The 14,470-nt window shown below is 43.7% G+C and overlaps 1 protein-coding gene across 7 annotated transcripts in view; it reads right to left on the bottom strand.

The window, feature by feature from the left end:
- Window positions 1-4,812: 4,812 nt before the first annotated feature.
- The window catches only part of LOC139565728 (kinesin-like protein KIF21A), a 38,847-nt gene continuing 29,189 nt past the window's right edge, over window positions 4,813-14,470 (bottom strand). For 4 of the 7 annotated variants that reach the window (XM_071386230.1, XM_071386229.1, XM_071386226.1 and 1 more), the window contains 14 exons: window positions 12,886-13,080; window positions 12,652-12,753; window positions 12,252-12,417; window positions 11,957-11,977; window positions 11,153-11,213; window positions 10,412-10,463; window positions 10,010-10,215; window positions 9,494-9,709; window positions 9,164-9,300; window positions 8,636-8,810; window positions 8,227-8,385; window positions 7,698-7,986; window positions 7,221-7,420; window positions 4,813-6,980 (listed from right to left, as the gene is read on the bottom strand). In XM_071386230.1, the coding sequence (XP_071242331.1) occupies window positions 6,923-6,980; window positions 7,221-7,420; window positions 7,698-7,986; window positions 8,227-8,385; window positions 8,636-8,810; window positions 9,164-9,300; window positions 9,494-9,709; window positions 10,010-10,215; window positions 10,412-10,463; window positions 11,153-11,213; window positions 11,957-11,977; window positions 12,252-12,417; window positions 12,652-12,753; window positions 12,886-13,080 (2,037 nt within the window). In that variant the 3' untranslated portion in view covers window positions 4,813-6,922. Of the gene's footprint in view, window positions 6,981-7,220; window positions 7,421-7,697; window positions 7,987-8,226; window positions 8,386-8,635; window positions 8,811-9,163; window positions 9,301-9,493; window positions 9,710-10,009; window positions 10,216-10,411; window positions 10,464-11,152; window positions 11,217-11,956; window positions 11,978-12,251; window positions 12,418-12,651; window positions 12,754-12,885; window positions 13,081-14,470 lie in introns of all 7 variants that reach the window. The other 3 variants (XM_071386231.1, XM_071386228.1, XM_071386227.1) reach the window with 2 other exon arrangements.

Below are 14,470 nucleotides of genomic sequence, written 5' to 3' on the forward strand. Positions count from 1 at the left end.
GAGTTTGTTTTGATATTTCAACCTGTGTGTCGTGATCGCTTTTGGTGTGGGGGACAAAATCAATTTGCGCACAATGGCGCGCGTCCGGTTTGGTCATGGTGTCACATGCACGCACACACGCACACACAGTCATGACGCAAATGCGCACATGCATGGACGCACAACACATGAAACCACACACACACACACAGAGAGAGAGAATGAGAGAGACAGAGACACACAGAGTATACACTAGTGTATAAACATATGCATAAAACATGAAACAGCATCCATTTTCACTCATAGGCGTGAGGATTCCGGGTGAAAGTAACACAACAGCCTATTTAATGCATGACCCCACTGGTTAGGAGAAAAATAATTACAACTGGAAATCCATGCCTCTGTATCCTCTAATGTTTTATACAGAAGGCCTATTTCACTCTATTTAGTGGCGTTTATGTATGGCAACATACCTGCACTCTCGGGACCAGAAGTAATATACCCCCACTTGTATTGAGTGCCCTCCTACACATCCCTACAGAGCTGATTGAATATAATAAAACAGCCTCTCTATAAAACAGCCTATAATATCAGCTGCCCACTCAGCTGTAACAGGTCGATGTGTTAAAGATAGTGAGCCCACTGCAAGGTATATGGGCAATTCCACAGTAATGGAATTACAGACTCGTTTTTTAAAAACTTTATGCCAAACAAAAAACATTGATTTCAAAGTTTAACAAACCATACAACTTTATGCACAAGGACTACTTTTAACCATTTCCACTGAAAAATGTACATAAACTAATTTAGTGGAAGAACTGTGCAGATGGAAACTTTGGTAACGGAATTACGGTAAAATCTCCCTCAGGTTTTGATGTGACCACGTTTTCCAAAAGTTATGACAGCTTGAGTTTGAAAAAATCTATTTTGGTTATTGAACTACAGTAAGTTAACTGTATTTACACCCGGTAGTGGAATTACGGTAACATAATTAAATCATTGGTCCCTGATCTGAACTACATAGAAATGCATAATTATGGATATGATTGTCATTCTCCTCATGTTTTACAAGTTTGAACATCACAGCGAGGCACAGCAGAGCACAGTAGAGTACATTGCAGTACAATACTGCAGGGTAGAGTTCAGTACAGTACAGTACAGTAGAGTTCTATACTATACTCTACTTTTCTTTACGGTACTGTACTGTATTGGACAGTACTCTACTGTGCTCGACTTACTGAACTGTATTGTATTGTACTGTATTGAACTGTACTCTACTTACTGTAATATATGCTGTACTGTACTGTGCTATCCAAACTTGTGAAACACCAAACTTGTGAAACACATGTCTATAATAGGTTCAGATTTGGCCCAGTCATGTCCGTCTGTGGACAGTAACATCAATGCCAGGGTGGACTGATCAAATTTCAACTACTTTTTAACGTCTATGGATGTCCAGTGTTGGTCAGTGCTCAGCAGGTGAGGATGCTGGTTAAAGTAAATGGAAAGAGAGGGGACTCATGGGTAGGTGTCAGTAAGAGCTAGAAGAGGTGACATTGACTGGGCAGTACTTGGGGCGGCAGGTAGCCTAGTGGTTAGAGTGTTGGGTCAGTAACAGAAAGGTTTCTGGATCGAATCCCCGAGCTGACAAGGTAAACATCTGTCGTTCTGCCCCTGAACAAGGCAGTTAAGCCACTGTTCCCCGGTAGGCCGTCATTTGTTCTTGCCTAGTTACATCTGAGAGAGAAAAAAAACATCAACTATGAGCTGAACATGTCAGTGGAAGGGAGGTCAATAGCAGGAGACACTATGAGCTGAACATGTCAGTGGAAGGGAGGTCAATAGCAGGAGACACTATGAGCTGAACATGTCAGTGGAAGGGAGGTCAATAGCAGGAGACACTATGATCTGAACATGTCAGTGGAAGGGAGGTCAATAGCAGGAGACACTATGAGCTGAACATGTCAGTGGAAGGGAGGTCAATAGCAGGAGACACTATGAGCTGAACATGTCAGTGGAAGGGAGGTCAATAGCAGGAGACACTATGAGCTGAACATGTCAGTGGAAGGGAGGTCAATAGCAGGAGACACTATGAGCTGAACATGTCAGTGGAAGGGAGGTCAATAGCAGGAGACACTATGAGCTGAACATGTCAGTGGAAGGGAGGTCAATAGCAGGAGACACTATGAGCTGAACATGTCAGTGGAAGGGAGGTCAATAGCAGGAGACACTATGAGCTGAACATGTCAGTGGAAGGGAGGTCAATAGCAGGAGACACTATGAGCTGAACATGTCAGTGGAAGGGAGGTCAATAGCAGGAGACACTATGAGCTGAACATGTCAGTGGAAGGGAGGTCAATAGCGGCTGACCCAACTGTGGTTTTTGACTATTATGATTTCCCACTGTAGCGAATTCAGCTTCAGTCATTTCGTTAGTGATTTTTTTGGGTCATTCCGTTACCAATTTAATAACCCGAATGACGAGTTTTAATAACTTAATAATTCATAAACAAAATTGATATCAGTAAAATCACTTTAATTAATTGGTAAGTCTACCATTGCTTGTTACTTCTGTGAACTTTCATTATCCTCCCTTCTCATGAGGGAGAGAAATTAGAAAATATATTCAAGATAAGTATGAGGGTTTTTGGTAACGGAATTACAAGGCACAAGACAATATTTCTTCAACTTACACAAGGTAAACAATTTCTCCAATACTAAATATAAGGGTTGATATTAGTTGGCAGGGGTCTATACATCGACATTATTGTGTTTTTGATGTATTTCTAATACCCTTTAAGACTTTTTCTGGTAGGTGTTTTCTAAGACCCCTTTTCCATCTGTTTATCCAGAAATCAAAGCCTTTAATTATGCCACATTTTTAAGATGGAAAATGGTTGAAAAATGTATCTATGCCTTCATTTCCCCAAAACATAGACTCTTTCATTTGACAACCAATTTGGTATACTTCTATGAACTTCACATATTGGTGCTCATGGGTCCTTTTCGATGGAAATGCCCTTAGGTAATAAATAAAATGCACCTTATCATAACCCATGATCTGTGTGCTGAGGGGAAGAATATCTCCCTGACATTTCTTCCCCTATTCTTCTTGTCCCTCGCTCCATCCCCCCACCATCCTCTTGATCCTCCCCCAGCAGATGCCAGGAAACTCACTCTGGCTGTGTTTGAAATGGAACATTATTCCCTGTATGTGAGGTAAGCATTGTTATATGTGGTATTGACCTTCTCACTGTTTCTCAGTCTAATCAAGCTATCTTACTCCCTCTTGGTCAACCCTTTATTCCAAAGCCAAATTACACGACCTGTGACTCAACAGGGAAATAAAGAGTATTGTAGAAATATCTACAGACACTGAAGAGGTGATTCAAGCAATGATTCACAGGGTCAATATGATCTCTCACACACACACACACACACACACACACACACACACACACACACACACACACACACACACACACACACACACACACACACACACACACACACACACCAAGAGAGATTGGATGAATGTAGCCAGTCACATAATCCCTATGACAGAATCCCCCTGTCAAACCCATATAGGTTGAGCTAAAAATAGCCCCAGACAGGAACTCTTATCCCACGTAGCTGTTACTGAGGTCGGTCTGTACATTGATTTACTATGAAACTGTAAGAGTACCGTCTGGGTCCTGGTGTTATCTTGGGATAAAGAATGTTAGATATCTGAGAAACAGAGAACAGACCAAGAAACCTTATCAGAATATGCTGACAGTGCATTAAGAATCCTGGTTGTTTCTAGAACTCTGATGTTCAGCGTTTTAAAATGGAAATAATCGTTGATAGAGAAATAATGCGTTGATGACACCAATAAACGATGTCAGATTGTGCTGACAGTGCAGTAGGAATCCTGGTTGTTTTAGGAACACCGACTTAACTCAATATGGCTGGACCACATTGTATTAAATATACAGTAGCTTGTGGTGTGTGGAACAGTGTTAAGACATGGAAATAGTCCGTGGTACAGTTCTGTTCTTATTGTACACAGGAAACTCTGATGCTCCAATTGTTGTACGTTAAATACTGATTCATTCCCATCACTTCTCTTCTTCAGGGGATGTATGGAACTAAGTAAAGGAACATGATGATTCCACCTGCAGTGCTATCAAAAGGAGAAAGAAGCTAATGGAAAAAATAAGGATGTCATCGTAGTTCACCCTCAATAAATGTATACAATTTTGGTCACCTGTGTGCCTACGTGACCAGTGACCCATGGTGAGCCCACATATGTTGGGTCAAGGGTCGCTGGTCACATGCATACTGTAGGTAGGCACACAGGTGACATGCAGGAAGTGGGAATTCACAGGTATGGAGAGCATATTGTATAGTTCTTACCAGGCTCACCGTTTGTACCTTGGAACTATGATATTTGCCTATATTCCGCCTTTATGGAATTCTTGCAATGTTTTCATCTTTGCTGCAAACAAATGAGCAAAAGACCCAACCAAATATATCCGTTTAGAAAGCAGGTTGCTTTGCATGCGTTTATGAACATTTGCAATCCCACCTAGGCTATCAGGAATTTACTACAAAAGGAAGAACACCTGTCAAGGAGATAGAATCGTTTTCCTGCAACAAATTAAAAACTGCTACGGACTGAATACCTACCGAAGAACAGGAGGAAGGAAAACAAATCTCCCGCACCAAAGTTAGTGAAACTCTGTTTTGAAACCGTGTCATGTTTTCTAATGTGATACTGTATTATACTGCCACCAATCGGTGGCAGCAGGGCAACACACATCTCCACGTTGAAAGATATAACAGTCCATGTTATTTTTGACAGATAATTTATTTCCACACCTCATCTGACATTAGAATCACTAGAAAGTCGGAATTTGTGCACAAGATGTCCACGAGGAAGAGAGACGGATTCTTATTTCCATAAAGATGTGGGCATATCACCCCTATGTCATCCCAATCTAGGGATCCTGGGCTAGTCCACACAGATTAGGTTGTGATACTGTACTATCTACAGTATAAGATTGACAGGCACTGATAATAACACACACGTCTAGAGTTTTGTTATATTCTGTTCAGCTCGTTCCTGAATCAGATTTGGGGAAGGGCGTACGTGGGCACAGGAAAACTAACTCAGATATTTTTTACTACTAGGTATTAATGCACTGCAAATCCGTGTATACAACCAATAAACTTTGAGGTGATTTAAGAAAGGGCATACGCCTGTGCACAGGTAACCTCACTTTACTTGGGCTCTGAAATGATTGAAGAAGGCCATTGGATACAACATGAAATGGAAGATCAGAACTTCGGAGGTTTCAAAGCCACCATGAAAACACACATAAATGCAAACATTTTGACAGGCCATTTTTGTAGTTTGAGGTTTGAATGTACTTGTACGATACGAAGAGAGTAAGACCACCGCAGAGGTACCGTACTGTACACAGGCAAGTAAAACGGACTGCGTTGGCTCAAGGTACTCAGCACAGCCCGTTGACTATCACAGAGAAGGTTGGTCATTTGGTCGCACACAATCTGCATGAAAAGCAACACTTGAAGTCGGGTTGAGATGAACCTCCACAATCGCATTTGTGGTATGATGACGACACACCCTCCTTGAACATTGTTTCTGTAGCAGAGATCAGCTACACCGTCCCACACCACTAGTTCACTGTGCTATTCCCCACTGAGACATCCCTATTCCCCACTGAGACATCCCTATTCCCCACTGAGACATCCCTATTCCCCCACTGAGACATCCCTATTCCCCACTGAGACATCCCTATTCCCCACTGAGACATCCCTATTCCCCACTGAGACATCCCTATTCCCCACTGAGACATCCCTATTCCCCCACTGAGACATCCCTATTCCCCCACTGAGACATCCCTATTCCCCACTGAGACATCCCTATTCCCCACTGAGACATCCCTATTCCCCCACTAAGACATCCCTATTCCCCACTGAGACACCCCTATTCCCCCACTGAGACACCCCTATTCCCCCACTGAGACATCCCTATTCCCCACTAAGACATCCCTATTCCCCACTGAGACATCCCTATTCCCCCACTGAGACATCCCTATTCCCCACTGAGACATCCCTATTCCCCCACTAAGACATCCCTATTCCCCCACTGAGACATCCCTATTCCCCACTGAGACATCCCTATTCCCCACTGAGACATCCCTATTCCCCACTAAGACATCCCTATTCCCCCACTGAGACATCCCTATTCCCCACTGAGACATCCCTATTCCCCACTGAGACATCCCTATTCCCCACTAAGACATCCCTATTCCCCCACTGAGACATCCCTATTCCCCACTGAGACATCCCTATTCCCCACTAAGACATCCCTATTCCCCACTAAGACATCCCTATTCCCCACTAAGACATCCCTATTCCCCACTAAGACATCCCTATTCCCCCACTGAGACATCCCTATTCCCCACTGAGACATCCCTATTCCCCACTGAGACATCCCTATTCCCCACTGAGACATCCCTATTCCCCCACTGAGACATCCCTATTCCCCCACTGAGACATCCCTATTCCCCCACTGAGACATCCCTATTCCCCCACTGAGACATCCCTATTCCCCCACTGAGACTATATGAGTCTCCCATAGGGTTAGGCAGTAGGAGCTGAAGTAAGACCAACCTCCATAGGGCCTTATTTAGAAGACACCCCCCCCCCCCCCTCCTGACACAGAGAGATGATTCCACGCACTGTAGCGGAAGTGTGACCCGCTTGGAGGTCCTCCATCCATGGATCATTGTACAGAGCAGCAGTAAATAGTTTGAGTAGTAGATCCAGCAGGCAGCAATAGATCCCTAGCGCTGTAGTAGATCCAGAGTGATCTAGTAGGTCCACAGACAGCGCCGTGTCGAGTCACAGTCCGGAGGTCTCCTTCTCAGTGTCAATGGATCCCTTCCTCCAAAGAACCCTTTGCTTGCCAAATCTTCACTGTCCGGTCACTGTCACACAAGAGAGAACATGACATCGCTGGATCAACATGCGCATCAGAGGTTTGATTATCTCTCTCTTAGGTTAAACTTTGTTATTATAGTAACAGTGGGTTGATTTACTCAGAGGGTTAGGGTCAGGTTATGATCTGGATCATGGTCAAAGGTAGGAGATATATTCTCTGAAGGTAGGGGTTATGGTCAGGTTTGCCTGACATCAAGGGTCATGTTAGGGTTAGGCGTTAAACTCACTCGGAGGCAGTGAATAGCTGGCTGCTGTTGGTAGCCAGTCCGTTCACAGGGCTGTCGTGTCCCCTCAGGTCCCCGAGCGGTGCCAGGGTATCAGCGTGCCACAGCTTCAGCAGACCTCCCCGGTCTGCACTCAGCACTACCGGGCACCCTGGCATCACACCCAGCGCACTTACCCAGTCAGAGTGGGCACTCGCCACCTGCTGTGGGGGAAGCAAGTACGTACTAGGTCAAAACAGGGCTACAAACTGTTGACAATTCCTTGGGACAATACATTTTGTTTACTACCACTACTGGTCTTGCAATGATGATAATGTTGCAGCTAGCAAAAACAATTCAACAGAACAAGACTTGATGCTTACAAAGCAACATTGCAATGTGAAAATCACAGCTATCAGCTCATTGTATGTTTTTGAGAGCCTTGTCTTCTTTCAGGTACTAGCAGTACAGTATATACAGCTAGTGTCCAGTAGGTCTCACCTGTACTAGTCGTTTCCGGGACAGGTCCCACTTCTTGATGCAGTAGTCTCTGGAGCTGCTGTAGAGGCTGTCCCCCTGAACAGCCAGAGAGACTATACCCTCCTGGTGTGGCGGATCAAAGTTGTGACAGGACACAATGCTGCCTTGGACACCCTCAGTCACCTCAAACATCTTCAGGGTGTGGTCCTTGGACCCCGTTAGGACCATGTCTTGACCGTTGCTCAACTGGTCGACGGTCAGACACAAGACCGGACCCAGGTGACCCGTCAGCTTCCCAGTAGACACAAACCTAGAGCATAAGGTCAGGGTTCAAGGGTCAGGAAGAGTTCAGATCTAGGAGTCTCCGGTACAACTAAAGATCATACTTGGGAGAAATGATTCCGCATTCACTGTCTATCTTTACTTCACTCTACATTCAGCACCTGTGCCTGTTTTCGTGTACACAATTCCTCTCCTTTTATCTTCATTTTGTGCCACCTCCAGTCCTTACTTAAACTCAACAAGATGTTCAACTACTCTTCATTCTTACTTCCTGAGGTCCCACATGCGGACTGAGTTGCCAGAGGCGGAGTAGAGGTAGGATCCCGTGGGGTTCAGAGAAATCTGGTTGATCTGGTTCTCTCCTGGAGGGATGGACAGGGACCTGAGAGACACACAGCTGTCCCCTGTACTCACCTGGCCCGACGACCTGGGACACACACACACACGCAGTCAATACCATGTCAATGGGAATGACATTGTGTAAAAGTACTTTTTTCAAGTAGCAAATTAAGAATCTGAAGTTCCCTGGGCTGTGTTGGAATGTGCTAGAATCTCCTAGAACGTGTTTAAAAAGGAACTGGCAAGCTCAACTCCAACTTTTGACATAACAAAGGTCTTCGGTTTATTACTAGAGGTGTATACAAATACTCTTGGTGTCTGTATATATATTTACTCACGTGAGTGTGCGTATGCACTTGGCGGAGTCTCGGATGTCCCAGACCTTGATGTAAGCGGTGGAGACAGTGAAGACCAGGCTGGAACAGTATCTAACAGACACCACACTGCTGGGATGATCTCCCAGAGACATGATCTCTTGACCAGTAACCAGGTTCCACACCTTACACGTACGATCTGACAACACACACACACACACACACACACACACACACACACACACACACACACACACACACACACACACACACACACACACACACACACACACACACACACACACACACACACACACACACACACACACACACACACAGGGGTTCGAAGTCAATGGTTAGGGGTTAACAATGAGTGTTCACTATGGCAGAAACACCATCAACCACACCAGAAAGCTAGATGAAGCTAATACCAAATAATATGACTTACACTCATCTGAGCCTTTCAGGTGTGAGAAGTCTCTAGGGGTCATGGTTTAGAGGTCAAGGGTTGTTTTTTTTGTTCCCGAACATTACAGAACTAGAGAGCTGTACCTTTAGAGCCAGTGAAGAGCAGGTCATCAGTGCAGTCGACACACATGACAGGTTTGGTGTGTCCCTCAGCCACATAGACACACTGTAGTCTGGCAGCATGGCTGATCTTAGGGGATGACACAGGGTTGACCACCCCTCTATAACAGGATAACAGGGACAAAAGACAATGTATGTCTGTTAGGACAGTGGTTCCCAAACTGTGGGGGGGGGGGGGGGGGGGTGGAAGGGAACCCCCGAGTGAAGCACAAGAAGTGGGTACAACTATGACCATCGTGACGTCATACGAACATGACATTTGTGGCAAACATTGTGAAGTGGTGTGGCTCCTACGTTGGTTTGGTGTCTGCGATTTTGGTCTTCTCTGTGGCTGTGGGCGTGGGTATGTGCGACTTTGTCTCTCTCGCTGGGGGACCCTTGGGGTCCATAGGTGTGTGTTCCTTGACGTCTAAGGGGGGTTGTCCTCCCTTCTCTAGCATCCTCCTGCGTGTTAGAGGCGAGCGTTCCAGTGATCTCCTCTCAGCTCCCATCGAAGACCAGGGTCCAGATCTACACAACAGAGACAGACAGACCAGCGACATGAACAGTTGAAGTGATATCACTGGATGGTCAGCTGAAGTCATATACATCACTGAAGGTTACAATGCATTCTGGGTCAAGATAAACATTCTATCCTTTTCGTGCTGATGCCCTTTTTTTTCCAACAATAACACTGTTAAGATGTGAAGCCTGACCGATCAAATTCTCGTACAGTAGGTAAGGATTTACTCCACAGGTATCTCACTGTATTTCCTGTACTATAGTTCTAAAAACTAAAGACAAAGACATTTGACGAAAATAAGGACTTACAGTCCAGCTATCCTGGTGGACAGTGCTGAGGGGGACACAGTGAGTTCCCTGTCCCCGAGATATCCTGCTACTGTCCCCATGTCCCCTGTCCCTTCCTGGGCCTCTGTCGGGGGTAGCAGGGGTGCAGAGAAGTCCCCTGTAGGGGAGTCAAATTCACCACTCCCAGCATACAGCAGCTCCATCTGGGTGGTTGTCCTTCTGCGTGCCTGTGGTATTGGGATGGATCCAATCAATCAATCAATCAATCAATCAATAACATAACCTTTCATAAAGAGTGTTTTGCAAATAGCATTTATCTCAAAGTGCTTATCAGTAACTACTTTATTTGAGACTTTATGAAAATGTAATTAAAATGGTATTTAGAGAAATGCTTTGCGTGTGAAGTACGGTAGATGACTGTACCTTCCTAGGTTTGGCCTCTCCACAAAGCTTGAGGAGGTCAGAGGTCAATGAACTGAAACAGAGACAGAGGGGCAATTTACATGTTTATTTTATTTAATCTTTATTCAACTAGGCAAGTCAGTCAAGAACAAATTCTTATTTAAAATGATGTTACTCATAGTCTATTGATGGACTACCCAAATAAAGTATTATCATAAATTAAAGATGGAATCCGCAGTAGGAGAAACAGCGCCACTGTCCAACCCACAGCCATTGTTATTGTTTTTGTTATTGTTCACAAACTAGAGGTGAGGAGCTAAACAAGCGTTGAGCCTAGAGTGCCAGCTATCACACAGTACAATACTGCTAGAATTGACATCTCCATTAAGGATTTAAAATGTTATTGTATTTATAAAGCTTTTATGTAGCTTTTGATTGTTTCCTCGTGTCATATTTTATTTTTATTTGTTTTATAATATACAGTTGCTATAGGCTTTGTTCCAGTTGTAGTCTTATATTGAGATATATCTTGTCTGTTTACCAACGTGGTAAACAAAACGCAGTCCATATTCTGCTGTTCTATTGTGCGTACAATGATGTCCAAAGGGGGAAAACCTGTGTTCGTTGTTTGCAGTAACTTCTTTGTTTTTGTAATATCGCAAACGGATGTGGCAGTTTCACCATTAAGGATTCCAGCTTTAAGTGATGAAACTCAATATTTAATATCCTCATTGTCTTGTCTGAGTCAAATGTTTTTTTTACCTTCCCTCTGTGGCTGGGCTGGCGGTAGAGGACTCATCATTACTGCTGTCATCTTCATTCTCTGCTTGAGGACAGAACCATACAGTACACCTTGTTACACTGGACCCTCAGATACACAACGTGCCTCAGTTACTGCATGGTCGGACATGGGGTAGTTATTGCTTCACAGCATGTTTTCAAATATCCCATTACAAGCACTAAACTTGTGTTACTTTACTATCTTAAACTGTTAGAGGTAGACCATTTTCAAAGTAAATTTACAGTCTGGATATCACAAAGAAAACAAATGCATACATTGTTTTCAAACTAATGCTGCAGCAGCAGCAAAACAATAGTTTGAATTCAAAGAGCTCTGTACAAGGTTCGAAGTTCAGAGGTCAGGTTAAATACATCAGGGGTCAGAAGGAGGTCAATAGTATAGTATACTATACTGTATATTAGTATGATGTATCTGACATCTTCATTTTATGGAGGGTAACTTAGTAAAGGTTGTAGTTGGAGTAGTACTCTAGTTAAGGCCTGAACTTCAGGTTTGCGTGGGGGTCAGGGTTTAAGCTATTGCTAATTCTTCATTTTCAGATCGTCCTGAATGAGTCAGCTGAACAGGAGAAAGCTAGACATCCACAAAGAGGATGGGGAGGGTCAGACAGGGATGTGGGGGACAGGGGGCAACATACCACCTCATGCACCTCATGGCAAAGTTACGTTCTCAGGTTAGTCTTAAAGGGGAGTTTTAGAGGGAGGAGGGGCTTTAGGGGAGACCCATGGTCTCTGGGACCAGTCAGTCTGGTGTCTGTTACTTACCCACCACTAGGTAACCTATCTCTGTTTGAATTCAGGGTGAACAAACAGGGGGGAAAAAACAAAGAAATCAAAGTCAAACAAAAGCTAAAAGAATGGAGACATTTTATTTTACAGTCCCGTTTCAGTGTGTATTTTACTAGAATACTTAATGGTACATGTTTTACTGAACCCGAAAGAAAAACAATATGGGAGTATGTTGTGAATGTCAGATAACACAGTGGACTGTAAAATAAAGTGTAACCAAAAAAATGATGAACTGAAAAGCAGTGTGTTTATACCACTGAGGCATCTATACCTTGCAGTGCGTTGCCCAGCAGAGCGTCCAGCTCAGGGTTGAGTTCGGCTTTCTCCTTCAGCATGTGGAACAGCAGCTGGTTCTGAGTGGCGCTATTGATCTCTGTCTGCTTCAGCCTACCCTCCATCATCTTCACCTGGGAATCCTTCTGGGCCGCCTGCAGACCCTGGAAGATGCACGTACCAGTAAAATCACACATTACATACATGACAGACACACGTAAATTCCACACTGACATCAACAGAGTGTTGTGACACTCAGCCCAAGGAACAGCAGACATGTATGTTTAACTCTATAATAAACATAGTGTTTAAAAAAAGTTGGTAGATTTACAATAGCCTGAATGGCGCTTAATCGAAAGGTAGAGAGAACTCAGTAGGGACAGGTGTACTGCGGTTACCTTGTTGATGGCCATGTGCAGGAAGTGATCAAGCAGGAAGCGGGCTTCTGATAGGTTACAGGAGCTGATCACCGCGGTAACGTCCACTGTGTCTCCCTCCTCCTGCATCCCGACAACATCACAGTCAGTCATAATAACAGTTATGAAGAAAAATGTGTGTGCTGGCGTCAGCTGTACTAATAACCAGAAGGGGTCGACTTCCTGAAGAAAATGTGCGTGTCTGCGTCAGCTAACCTTCGCTTCCTCCATCTGCATGATGTTAGCCTGGCAGTCAGCGATGCTGTCGTTGACGTAGTCGATGTTGGCCGCAAGGGCGTCCGTCTCCTCGTTCAAAGACTGGATGCTTCGGTCCGTGTCGGTCCCCTCTGTGGCGATCTTCTCCCTCTTACGAGACACCTTCTCCCTTCGCTTGGTCAGGTCCTCGCGTTGCTGTAAGAAGCAGGGAGGGAGGTAGAGAGACGAGAGTTATAATAAAACTGCTCTAACAATCTTAGAAGTAAAGGAGCTTGGAGGAACCTTTCGGGGATTCTAAAAATTGACACACAGGGGGAACCTTTCCAGGTCACGAAGGTTCTTCGAGGAACCCCTGTGACATGAGCCATATCTTTTTGCATAAGTGTCACAGATTGACACTTATACGCTGATACTGGGCTGCCTGTGTAAAGGTTCAAACAGGAACGTTTTTGTGATGGGACGGATACATTTCTTTACCTTTTTAATAATATAGAAGATTGGAGACGTGGCTTATTGGAGGAGTGGCTTTCAGATATTTATTTTTGGCCACCTGTAAGAGTAAATGTCATTCCTGTTCATCATATAAAGTTTGTACACAACAAAGTTAAATGTTCCTGAAATGTTTATGCATATTACATATTCTAATATAACAACAAGATATCACAGTCTGACTTTATGTCCTTCGACCAACGTCTATTTTTGATGAGTAAACTGACTTCATCTCCTGATGATCTGTGACAAATGTGGTAAATTAAGGCACATAGAAACAACTCTAGGGTTAAGTTTAGGCATTAATTCGGACTGGTTAAGTTAAGGGTTAAGGTTGAGGATAGGCTTAAAACTTTAGGCATTCATTCCGAGTGGACTTGCTAAATCATTGTAGACAGATGGCGGAGTAGTCTAAGCCTCCGGCTCCGTAGACAGCGTGTTCAATCCCAGTGTTTCCCAGCCATTTTTTCCCTTTTATCAAGTGGTTGGTTTTGATGCCACCTCCTGATGTCCTGGGGACCTGCACAAACGTTGAATTTCGCCTTAGATCTGGAGTGATCCCTCTGAATATAATATTAACATTTCTGATTACATACGGTGCTTTCAGAATGTATTCACACGCCTTGACTTTTTTTCACATTTTGTTATGTTACAAAGTGGGATTAAAATGGATTTAATTGTCTTTTTTTTTTACTTTTGGTCTAAACAAAATACTCAATCTTAAAAAATGTCATAAATGGAAAATAAAACACTGATATATCTTGATTAGATAAGCATTCAACCCCCTGAGTCAATACATGCTAGATTAACTTTGGCAGCGATTACAGTTGTCAGTTTTTCTGGGTAAGTCTCTAAGAGCTTTGCACACCTGGATATGACAATATTTGGCCATTATTATTTAAAAAATTCTGCAAGCTCTGTCAACTTGGTTGTTGATCATTGCTAGACAGCCATTTTCAAGTCTTGCCATAATGTTCAAGCCGATTTAAGTCAAAATTGTAACTAGACAACTCAGGAACATTCAATGTTGTCTTGATAAGCAACTAATTGAAGCTACAAAACTATCAGTGTTCAACTTTAACATGTGATGACAATA

The sequence above is a fragment of the Salvelinus alpinus genome, chromosome 37 (genome assembly GCF_045679555.1).
Source record: "Salvelinus alpinus chromosome 37, SLU_Salpinus.1, whole genome shotgun sequence".
NCBI classification, from domain to species: domain Eukaryota; kingdom Metazoa; phylum Chordata; class Actinopteri; order Salmoniformes; family Salmonidae; genus Salvelinus; species Salvelinus alpinus.